At 36.4% G+C, this 13,036-nt stretch overlaps 1 protein-coding gene across 1 annotated transcript in view; it reads left to right on the top strand.

Moving 5' to 3' along the window:
• Nucleotides 1-11,516, top strand: part of LOC135153230 (uncharacterized) — a 52,742-nt gene extending 41,226 nt beyond the window's left edge. The window contains exons 5-6 of the mRNA XM_064095648.1: nucleotides 5,213-5,936; nucleotides 10,834-11,516. Of these exons, the coding sequence (XP_063951718.1) occupies nucleotides 5,213-5,292 (80 nt within the window). The 3' untranslated portion in view covers nucleotides 5,293-5,936; nucleotides 10,834-11,516. The remainder of the gene's footprint in view (nucleotides 1-5,212; nucleotides 5,937-10,833) is intronic.
• Nucleotides 11,517-13,036: the final 1,520 nt, after the last annotated feature.

Genomic DNA, 13,036 nt, shown 5'->3' with positions numbered 1-13,036 from the left:
CTCATATAATTTGGTGTGTATGATACTAGCAAGGATCCCGGGTGGGTGTTTCATAAAGCTGTTCATAAGTTAAGAGCGAATCTACGAATGACTGGTGATCCTTTCTTGTGGTAAATGGTATATTCATTGGCGATGGTTTAGCACGTAAGAAATGATCACCAGTCATTCTTTAAGTCGCTCTTTACTTACAAAGAACTTTATGAAACGGCCCCACGAAGCCTAGTGATTTTGAGGTCGAAAGTTCAAAGGTCAAGGTCACAGTGACATGTTTTCATCTTACCCCTCTGAAGTCCTTGTAAACGTGATAACTTCAGTTTGACTATATTTGGTGTGTATGATATTAGCATGGATCCCAGGATGCCTATTGATTTTTAGGTCAAAAGGTCAAAGGTCATGTCGCTACCTTCCACTTTACTTGCTTGACCAATAACTCAATTTGCCGCGTTACAGGCGGGCGTATTATGTGCTCGCCCCTGCGACACTCTTGTTTTTATCTACACACAACCACACACAAAGTTGGCATACAGTATAGCCGGGGAGGAGGGGGGGGGGGTGGCATTTCCATTGACGAGTGGATACCATGCATGACCAAAAAAAAAGTAAAAAGGATCTCTTTTTCAAGATAGGGCACGTTACGTACGGAACATAATAAGGGTGTCAAAAACACTAAAATAATGAAAAAGGGGTTTATATACACAACAAAAAGAGTAAGTCCCCCCTTGAACCAACATCAATAATTTCCGAACCAATGCGAGTTTTTAATATATTTTTACATGAGTGTGTAGGTAATTTTATAAGCTATCTTCTGAGTAAATGTTATGGACGTATTTTACGTCATGCTTCAGTGAGCACCGTCAAAAGGCAAAAAATGTCACTTTTCAAAAGTCACAAGCCAAATATCATTACTTTGATTCCATTTTATTGAAATTAATTCCACATTCTCATCATGAAAAATAGTGTTAAGGCTTGTAAAAGGTACTTTCTAAAAGACGATACATCTTTGGCTAAATTTCATGGTTGAATGAACACAAGTCTTAATTTGCTATAATTTGATTTTTTACACATTTCTATCAATAAAATTGATAGAATATGATGACAATTATTTTTAGGAAGAGTATCTTCAACAATATTCATCGTTTCACGGTTCAATGAACATTTATTGAATACAAAAAATACGATCTTCAAATATCATAGGCATGTATTGTTTCTTTTTGGTAACTGAAAAAACTGAAAATGATCTTTTCTCAACTTTTTCGTTATTTTCATGACCAATTAACATGATTCAATGATTCAATGGCGTTTAATTAAACATTCACGCTTGAATGAACATGTGGAACGTGATTAGCTCTTTTTTACGTTATTGGAAAAAAATGCAATTTGTAACTATGGGTATTTGTCACAAACCTCCTTGCATAGTTCATCACAGAACCATCACTACAGAAGCAGGGGCTTGGTTTGAATGGATTTTCATCTCTACTGACACAGACAAAAGAACCATGTTCTGTATTGACCCTTCATGACTATTTCTGCACGTTTTGCAGCTTTTCGATTCAGACCTCATCCAACACTTTTGAATCCTGCTCTTTTCGTGATGGCATGATCATAACAAGCATGGTATCATCTAAAAGAGAATTAAATGATCTTTTGAATGATATCAAATATGCATTGTGCAATATTGGGAGTTGGGAGAAAGGAATGGTCAAACTCAGATTTCCAAACCCTTTTTGCTCGTTTTGCAGCTTTTCAATTCAGACCTCATCCAACACATTTGAATCCTGCTCTTTTCGTGATGACATGATCATAACAAGTTTGGTATCATTTTAAAGAGAATTAAATTATCTTTCGATTGATGTAAAATATGCATTGTTTAAAATTGGGAGTAGGGAGAAATTAATGGCCAAACACAGATTTCCAAACTTTTTTTGAGAGGTTTATATAAACAAGCTTTATTGAGGCATTACATAAGTAACTAGTCCAGTCAATCTAGCCAGAATAGGCGGGCAACCCACCACTAATTGCAACACGGGGTATTCCGCTGCAATGTTTTCCAGGAAGGTCCCTTAAACAACATACTAAAAGTCCCCAAAAATCCAAGCAGTGGAAATTTAAGAAATTTGCATATTATGCAAATTAGCCATAAAAAGTTAGAAAATCAGGGAAATAATCCAAAGATTACAAATTAAGTGTCCAAAACAATTTGATTTGAATGAAAGTTCATTTTAATAACTGAATTTAATGTTTTTAATCAAAATTGCAAAGAAAATCTACCTCATGTGCATATTATGCAAATAAGCATCCTTATATGGAAAAATGTTAAGATATTGTGATTTTCCCATATAGACTGCTTGAAAACATTTCATTAATGTTGTGTTGTCATTTATATGGTTCTATCACTAAGCATGAGAATTCACCCAAATGCCTGAAAATTAATTTGCATAAAATGCAAATTACCCATCAAAGAATTAGAAAATAAGGAAAATAATCCAAAGATTACAAATTAAATATCCAAAGCAAGTAATTTGAACAAAAGTTCATGATGAATAAATAGTTCAATGTTTTTATTCAAAAAAACGAACAAATCTGCCATTTGCATATTATGCAAATAGGTATCCTTATATGGAAAATGTCATGAAATTTTGATTTTTCTCATATTGACTGCAGTGAAAACATTTTAGTTGTTCAAATTAATATGCTGCTGTCACTAAACATGCAAAGTTATCCTAATATATTTCATATTCAAGGAAAAATACTGGAAATATGTTCTTCGCTTCCTAAAGCCGTGTTGTTAGACTGACAAGATGATGGGATTGTCAAGAACAAAGCACAGTATTTGAATTGGTGTGCAGTTTGTTAGAGTTGACAACCCTTTCTTATATGGATGTGAATGACTTTTTTAAATTTCCCCGTATAAAAAAGGGAGGCCAGGAAAAGCAAACTTATGGCAGGTTAGATCTGATGAGTAGTTTCAGTAGTATGCTTTTCACACTACTTTTTTCCTTAACCCCGGGAAATTGGTGGGGCTAAGGGGGGGCCTTAGCCCCACCAATTTCCCGGGGTTAAGCTTAGCCCACTTCGTTTTCACACTATGTTTTAGCAAAGTGGGCTAGCACTGTAAATAGTACGGTACTATTTGGCCCTGCAAAAAAGCAGGGTTAGCCGGCTTATTGCGCTAGCACCACAATTGCGGTGCTAAGAGATGCAGTGTGAAACGAAACTGGGCTAAGGAAAAGTGGGGCTAAGCAATAGCCAATCACAGAAGTAGAAATTGCACGTTAATCACGCTCTGTATGGTAAAATCATCAATATTCATGAGCTGTGGGATAGTCCGCCGTTAAGGCGTTTACCCCGGCTTAGCAGATAGTATGGGGTTAAGATAGACAGTGTGAATCCAAAAAAAGATAGTATGGGGTTAAGAATAGTGCGGGGTTAAGGATAGTATGGGGTTAAGGAAATGCAATAAGAAGTGTAGCAGAGCTCCCATCTGGCCTAGAAGCTTCATGCAGGTTGTTTTGCTACACCTGCTTGACTAAACAATATGTTATCTTGACATGTCTGGGTCAGGACTGGGTCTCAGTACTTGCAGAGCAGTGTCATCATCATCATCATCAGTGGTGAATACTAAGATTAAAAATTGTTTGCCTTCCTTTAATAGTGCTATTCCAATGTAGTCATAGGTATAGCGCATGATCAAACTCTTGTCTCTCCGACACAACTTATGTCCATTGTCTCATTGAGGCAACTTGTGTCAAAAGAAGACGGGTAATGTTTTGGTTCTTGTCAAAGTCCTCTTGATTGGCATTCAATCTCCTATGCTCGACTTGACGGATTTCAGTACAGAGAGTTGTATGATTGTCTAAGGTACGTCTGCATGACACTATTGAAGTTAGCATTCCTCCAGAAGCACAACCTTGGTCGTACCAGGTTTATTCCTCTGTATACCCTCACAGTATACCCATGAGTAACACATTGTGGCAAATAAATCCTGAATTGGGTACACACTGTCTCATCAATGTTGGATGGTATTTTGTGTCCTCTTGTCCGAAAGGCAATAATCTGGCTTAGTCCTCCATCTGTTAAAGTCTACTTGTTTGTTCATTGTCTCACTGAGGAATTCCTGTTTGCCATAAATATCAGGAAATTGATATTATTTGCATACAATTTGCTTAGAAACTAGTTAAAATATTTGGAGGTGGTTGTCATCCTTTGGAGATTTATCAAAGAGGAAAGAACAGAAAATGGATGCTTCATCCTGAAGCAGCTACTGGATTCAGCAAGAACATCTAACCACGATTCCTGTATCTGAGAAAGATGTCTGTATACACTTTAAGCCTTTATCATGACCTTATGAATGGCTTTCGTCTGGGCAAATGCTCATTGGTTCTCTTATTAAAGGAGAATGAAACCTTTGGAGCAAGATAGCTTGTGTGAAAACAGAAAAATCAAAGAAACAGATCAACGAATGTTTGAGAAAAATCGGACAAATAGTGAGAAAGTTATGAGCATTTGAATATTGCAATCACTAATGCTATGGAGATCCTCAAATTGGCAATGCGACAAAGATGTGTGATGTCACTTGTGAACAACTCTCCCCATTCCTTTAGTATATATTTCACTTAAATTGCCTCTTTTATCACATCTATCAGTAGAACATGTGTTTTTTCTATAGGAGGGCATGTAATACAGATTTTTAAAGAATACATCATGGATAAAGAGTTTGTATCACCATAAGAAAAAGCAAAAAGAGACATTTTGCGGGTATTTTATAGTCCATCAAAGGGAAAGTTGTTCACATGTGACACCACACATCCTTGTCGCATTGCCAATAGGAGGATCTCCATAGCATTAGTGATTGCAATATTCAAATGCTCATAACCTTCTCATTATTTGTCTGATTTTTCTCAAACTTTCTTTGTTCTTATTCTTTGATTTTTCTGTTTTGACGCAAGCCTACTTGTTCCAAAGGTTTCATTCCCCTTTAACCATGCCCAGAGATCTCGCGATCCAAGCAAATACTCATATTCACCACCAAGATAAGTGGTAAAATCATGCGTGGTAAAATAATGATCACAAAAATAAAAAGGCATTTGCACCTAGAATGAAAATGACGCACAAGGCATTCCTTTTAATACATGTAATCTGGATCTCTGTCATTGACTTTGAAAATCAGTAGATGGACACTGATGTTCATGTATATCCTTTCCTTGACTTGCAGCCAGCGAAGTTGGCGTATTAGACAAATGGCACAATAGATGCAGCATTCTGTACTCTCTGCAGTCGTCCAGATCGCCCTAATTCAAGCACGAAGAGTATTACAATAGTCCAGTTTAGATTGCGCTAAACCACGGAATGCTGTGTGGCAAGTAGGAGTATAAAAGGCAATTCCCATTGGCCTTTATTCTTCCAATCTGTTAGGCTGGTAGGGAGCAGGTTCCAATAGCCCGATGAAAGGAGTTACGAAACCAGATGACTGGGTGCAGATTCAGGACAACTTCCATTTCAACTTACAGCATCTGCAAAAATAAGAGAAGAAGAGCATCTGCAAAAATAACAGAATAAGAGAAACATAAAAACCTTTCCTACATTAACTATTTAATATTCATTAAAAACTACATGGTTTCAATATCAATGTCCAAACTTTTTAAAAAATTATTTAAAAAAAATGTGGGGTTTGTTACATATTTTATGCTTCAAATATTAACATGTAAAGTCAAGTTGGGGGAGGGGAGGGGGGGGGGGGCTTGATGCCCTCAAGATCTGCACCTCGAAACCATCTCTGTATAGGGAAGGACATTTTAGAGTGAATTTATTTGAAAAAAAAAACATTTCTTTTTTATAATTAATCATGATTTTAATTCATGTTTTTTTGTGTTTTAATTGGTTATGGGATAATTCCATCAGTTTGAATAAGAAATTACAAGTTGCCAATTTCACATATAGTGGAGCGGTTATGTGACAAAAAATGGCCAAGATGCTCGGATCTGGCAGAAAGTGTAAAAATTGGCATACAGGGGTATTTTTGGGTGCTGATTTCAAAAATTGCCAGCCCCAAGCGATTTGACCATCGGGTCGGCCGCCATTTTGAAATCCAAGATGGCCGCCATGAAAAATCATTAAATGTCATTTTCTTGAGTTTTACATGGCATGTGACACTGAAATTTGGCATATAGGGGTATTTTGAGGCACTGATTTCAAATATTGCCGGCTTCCAGCAATTTGACCATTTGGCCGGCGGCTAAATGGCCGCCATCTTGAAATCCAAGATGGCCGCCATGATATATTATTGCAATCATTTTTTTGAGTTTTATATGAACTGCGGTATTGAAATTTGGCATATAGGCTTAATTCGGGTTGCTGATTTCAAATATTGCCGGCCCCAAGTGATTTGACCATCGGGTCGGCCGCCATTTTGAAATCCAAGATGGCCGCCATGAAAAATCATTAAATGTCATTTTCTTGAGTTTTACATGATAGGCGACACTGAAATTTGGCATATAGGGGTATTTTGAGGCACTGATGTCAAATATTGCCGGCCCCCAGCAATTTGACCTCCAGGTCAGCAGCAAAACAGCCGCCATCTTAAAATCCAAGATGGCCGCCTTGAAAGACAATTTGCTCAAGTCTTACGTATGGCCTGTAACACTTTAAATTTGGAAAAAAAGCTTGATCTTTGCATCCTTGATCAATGAAAAGAAGATAGTAAATAGATGCTATTTTGAATTCCAATATGGTTACCAAGTTTGAATGATGTTCAACATTATAATGGTGAGTAAACATATGTATCATCAGTCAAAAGAGAAGAAAATAAGCTTTCTTTTGGCGTCCAAGTTGCTTTCTACACGTGTGTTAAGTTCGACGGCATCGCCCACAACTGAGATTTCCCTGTGATCTCCATAGACTTCTTTCGAATCCAGTAATGTTCATCCAATTTATGGCAGCCATCTTGAAATCAAAGATGGCTACCATAAAAAAATCATTTAAAAAAATCAAGTATCATTATAATGTAGGTATTATTTTGAAATTTGGCATTTTTGAATAACCATCGTGTGTTCGACAATCTTACAATCGGAGCATGTTCGCCTCACAATCGGGAGTTCAAGCTCCGACAGCATCAGACCAAAAGATGTTAGAAAAGGGGAGCTGCTTCTAACCTGTTTGGCGGTCAACGAATTAAAGGGGAAGTTCAACCTGACAAAAAGTTTATTGAAACAATAACAGAATAATTAATGAAAAAAAATATTGAAGGTTTGAGGAAATTCCATCAAATATTTAAAAAGCTATTGGAATTTCATTTGGTGCATTTGTGACGTCAGATGCAAGCAGTTCCCCTATGTTTCTTATAGTACAAAAATCAATGAAATGTAGCCTCCTCAAAAAATGAAAATGTTTTTTTATTGGACCCTCAGTATATCAACAAACTAATGATTTCACACCCGCTCCAGAAAGAAAAAAAAATACCCATGATGAACCATTTATGCATTTTATATCACACAACATAATGGGAAAGCTGCTCGTACAGTAGCCTATATGACGTCACAAATCAAAAACTTAAAATTCTAATATCTTTGATGGATCCACCAATGTCTTTTTATATCATATTTTCTTATGTTTTTACAAGAAACTTTTCTCTGGGGTGAACTCCCTTTTTGTCTCGCCTGCATAGCAGAGCGAGACTATAGGCGCCGCTTTTCCGACGGCGACGGCGGCGTCAACATCAAATCTTAACCTAAGGTTAAGTTTTTGAAATGACATCATAACTTAGAAAGTCTATGGACCTAGTTCATGAAACTTGGACATAAGGTTAATCAAGTATTACTGAACATCCTGCCTGACTTTCCGGTCACATGACCAAGGTCAAAGGTCATTTAGGGTCAATGAACTATGACCATGTTGGGAGAATTATTTTCAAAATCTTAACCGAAGGTTAAGTTTTTGAAATGACATCATAACTTAGAAAGTATATGGACCTAGTTCATGAAACTTGAGCATAAGGTTAATCAAGTATAAGTGAACATCCTGCTTGAGTTTCAGGTCACGTGACCAAGGTCAAAGGTCATTTAGGGTCAATGAACTTTGGTCAAGTTGGGGGTATTTGTTGAATTACTATCATAACTTTGAAAATTTATGGATCTAGTTCATGAAACTTGGACATAAGGTTAATCAAGTATTAGTGAACATCCTGCCTGAGTTTCAGGTCACATGACCAAGGTCAAAGGTCATTTAGGGTCAATAAACTTTGGCCAAGTTGGGGGTATTTGTTGAATTACCATCATAACTTTGAAAATTTATGGATCTAGTTCATGAAACTTGGACATTAGGTTAATTAAGTACCACTGAATATCCTGTGCGAGTTTTCAGGCCACATGATCATGGTCAATGGTCATTTAAGGTCAATGAACTATTGCCGTGTTGGGGTATTTGTTTAATTACCATCCTAACTCTGAAAGTTTACGGATCTAGTTCATAAAACTTGGACATAAGAGTAATCAAGTATCACTGAACATCCTGTACGAGTTTCAGGTCACACGACCATGGTCAAAGGTCATTAAAGGTCAATGAACTTTGGCCGTGTTGGGGGTATTTGTTGAATTACCATCCTAACTCTGAAAGTTTATGGATCTAGTTCATAAAACTTGGGATATAAGAGTAATCAAGTATCACTGAACATCCCCTGTGAGTTTCAGGTCACAAAACCAAGGTCAAAGGTCAGTTAAGGTCAATAAACTTAGGCAATGTTGGGGTAATTGTTGAATTGCCATCATAACTTTGAAAGTTTATAGATAGAGTGAATGAAATGTGGACATGGGTGTAGTTGACAAGTCTTAAGTCACCGTTCAAATGTCATTTATGGTCAATGAACGTGGTATTATGTCATTATATGAATGGTGTTTTTGTGAATGATTATTTTATAGTAATTTTCAAAGTTAGCACTGCTGCTATATTAAATCGCGTAATGCAGGCGAGACTGCCAGAGGCGTTCCACTTGTTAAAGGATAGAGCAACGTCCGATGTCGCGCTGCTAAGTTGCTGCCGGGCTCACGATCTACAGGGTATGGGCAAAATAAATTTTCGGAGCATTTCTGTTACTGAATTCTATTTTGAACAATAAAATATGTATTATTATCATCCATTATTAATATTAATTTTCATCATCATCATCATACTACTATATAACCATCAGTACTTCAAGTCTGGAGCAGTTTTCTTCATGTTGATTTGTTATAAAATATTGCAATTATTGGAGCAATATTCTAAAACCAGCTGGCCAAAATCCTGCCTGTATTTCTAAAATGCAGAGCCTCAAATTGTTTAAAACCAAGAAAATTATTCTAATGAATTTTCATGACAGTCTACCCTCTCTAGATTTCAAGATGGTGGCCATTTTGCAGCATATCTGTTGGACAGATTACTGGGGGCAATTTCAATATCCCTAGATGCCAAACTTTAAAATAATACGTTACGTGATACTAGATAAAGTGATTTTTTTTCAATGATCTTTTTTCATGGCAGCCATCTTGGATTTCAAGATGGCTGACATTTTGCCTCTGACTCGGGATCAGATCGCTGAGGGCCAGCAATATTTGAAATAAGCACCCCACACTCCGTCGATTTGTCATAGTGCAATAATGCAGATCATATTAAACTCAAAGAAATAATTTAAAGCCTCTCAACAGAAAATGATTGTTCTGGATGGTTATTATTCAACCAAAGCCACTTCAAATGTGTAACTGCAGAAGAAGCTAGCTGGTTTGTGTATTTATGGTGCTTCATACTTACGTAACATCTATATCAGCAATTAAGGATGCCAAATTCCTTGCAACGGACAAAGATGTGGTTGTGTTGGATTTGTTTTCAGTGCCAATGCAATGGGTTTTACTCACCATTATAATGTTGAACATCATTCAAACTTGGTAACCATATTGAAATTAAAAATAGCATCTATTTACTATGTTCTTTTCATTGATCAAGGATGGAAAGATCAAGTTTTTTTTCCAAATTTAAAGTGTTATACAGGCCATACGTAAGACTTGAGCAAATTATATTTCAAGGCGGCCATCTTGGATTTTAAGATTGCGGCCGTTTTGCTGCTGACCTGGAGGTCAAATTGCTGGGGGCCGGCAATATTTGACATCAGTGCCTCAAAATACCCCTATATGCCAAATTTCAGTGTCGCCTATCAAGTAAAACTCAAGAAAATGACATTTAATGATTTTTCATGGCGGCCATCTTGGATTTCAAAATGGCGGCCATTTTGCCACCGACCAAATTGTCAAATTGCTGGGGGCCGGCAATATTTGAAATCAGTGCCTAAAAATACCCCTATATGCCAAATTTCAGTGTAACACGTCATGTAAAACTCGTGAAAATGACATTAAAGATTTCTCATGGCGGCCATCTTGGATTTCAAAATGGCGGCCGACCCGATGGTCAAATCACTTGGGGCCGGCAATTTTTGAAATCAGCACCCCAAATTAAGCCTATATGCCAAATTTCATTACCGCAGTTCATATAAAACTCGAGAAAATGATTGCAATAATATATCATGGCGGCCATCTTGGATTCCAAGATGGCGGCCATTTAGCCGCCGGCCAAATGGTCAAATTGCTGGGGGCCGGCAATATTTGAAATCAGTGCCTCAAAATACCCCTATATGCCAAATTTCAGTGTCACATGCCATGTAAAACTAAAAAAAATGACATTTAATGATTTTTCATGGCGGCCATCTTAAATTTCAAAATGGCGGCCGACCCGATGGTCAAATCGCTTGGGGCCGGCAATTTTTGAAATCAGCGCCCAAAAATACCCCTGTATGCCAAATTTCACACTTTCTGCCAGATTCGAGCATCTTTTTCACATATCTACTGGACTAATAATGAAGATCAATTCGGAAGTGATCATAAATGCACATGTTAGGTGTTGATGTTTCACTTATGCCTATCTATTATGTTTGAATTGACAACAGCATGAACCTTGTAAGAGCATTAGACAAGCTTTGTATCAGAGTGGTTACAAAATTAAAATTATTTAACTGCATCTCATGTTCATGCACATGTAAATAATCAAAATATCACAATAATAATAAAAATCCCTTCCAAAAAGGATAAATTTGTACTCACCATTATATCTGCATGAATATTGTTCTTTTAATCCACCTATAATGATACAGCTGATGAGAGTCTGAATGATGGTATCAAGATCAAAGCTGAAATATAGTTGCTTCAAATGCATCTGATGATGGTGCTTCTACCAGGGCTGCAAAAAAGAAAAAAAAAACTAATAGTTTAAAATGCCAATAAATTGCAAAATCTACAAGAACATGTCACAGCCATGGCACATGCACAGGAGGTAAGACGTAAAATATATGGTGCAGTAAGCCTAAGGGTCCTACAAGTAAATCTTTGCATGCACCACTCATTAATGTGCATGCAATTTCAATGTTCAATTTCTATGTGGAACTGTGACAGCAGTGTCAGTGTGAGGAACATATTTATCCAGCAAGTGTTTGCAGTTTACTTTATGTCACTTAAATTTTTGTCTTTTTAACAATAATAGTATGAATATTTTAAAGTGCATAGCTTTCGGAATAGGCAGGAACCCTTTCAAATATGGCTGGCAAAATGAGGCATTTGGAGAACTCTAGGATTTTTCAGGTAAGTTATAGTCTAACTTTCAGATCTGAGAATTCTAGATCTCATCATCTTGATTTTAACTTCCACAAATTATTAAGACAATATGTTTAAAAACCTTAAATATTACAATAGTAATAGGCCCTAAATGTGGTTAAGTAAGGCCTTATATTTTTTACATTAAAAAAAAATTTACTATAGGTATTAATATTCTTATACTTAATCTTTAGTAGTTTTAGAACCAGCACTGATCGACACGTTAAATTGAATAGATATTTGGCAAAAAAATCTGACAAATTTTGAGGTGAAATTAGTTTTTATGGCATTGCCAGATCGACCGGTGCGAAACTTTATTAGCGCCAAATTACACTCTAAACTTGTCAATGACATTAGAACATCCAAACCAATACACGTTAGCCTGGAATCTAGTACTAGCACAATCAGCTATGCATGTGCACCAATTCTCTCTGTATTTTCTTGCATATGCACGTCACTCAAGTTAAAGGACAAGTCCACCCCAACAAAAAGTTGATCTGAATAAAAAGAGAAAAATCCAACAAGCATAACACTGAAAATTTCATCAAAATCGGATGTAAAATAAGAAAGTTATGACATTTTAAAGTTTCGCTTAATTTCACAAAACAGTTATATGCACATCCTGACTGATATGCAAATGAGGAGACTATGACGTCATCCACTCACTATTTCTTTTGTATTTTATTATATGAAATATGAAATCTTCTAATTTTCTCCTCATTGTCAAGTGATACAACAATTAATTCCTCCCTGAACATGTGGAATTAGTATTGTTTAATACTATATGGTTCAGGCAAGTTGGTCCTTAATTGTCAAATCTATAAAAAATGAAATATTGTATAATTCAAACAATAAAATACAAAAGAAATAGTGAGTGATGGACATCATTAACTGACTCACCTAGTTGTGCATATCACTGTTTTGTGAAAAATAAGCGAAACTTTAAAATGTCATAACTTTCTTATTTTACATCCGATTTTGATGAAATTTTCAGCACTATGCAAGTTTGATTTTTCTCTATTTATTCAAGTCAGCATTTTCCTGGGGTGTACTTGACCTTTTTAAAGGTCATGTCATTGTGTTATAGCGTGGGAATTGCAAAGCAAGTGATCCTTCAAAACTTTTACCTGCTTACAATTAACATTTCTTAAGTCTTTGTTATATTTAGAGTAAGCTTGTAACCGATTTTGCAATCGGCAACCGATTCCATTCGATTTCACCACAATCGGCAATCACTTGCCGATCTTCGATCATGCCCCTTGAAGGAAAAAATCGAAAATAAAAAATCGGCGTAGATCTGGTTACAGTGCGTGATCGCTCAGAACATATTTCAAGATTGTTTTTGAGGTGCTAGCTATTTAGAGGTCGCATTATTC

The sequence above is a fragment of the Lytechinus pictus genome, chromosome 2, assembly GCF_037042905.1.
Source record: "Lytechinus pictus isolate F3 Inbred chromosome 2, Lp3.0, whole genome shotgun sequence".
NCBI lineage: Eukaryota > Metazoa > Echinodermata > Echinoidea > Temnopleuroida > Toxopneustidae > Lytechinus > Lytechinus pictus.
The sequence above is the reverse complement of the archived record's forward strand: the minus strand, read 5'-3'. Positions and strand labels throughout refer to the sequence as shown.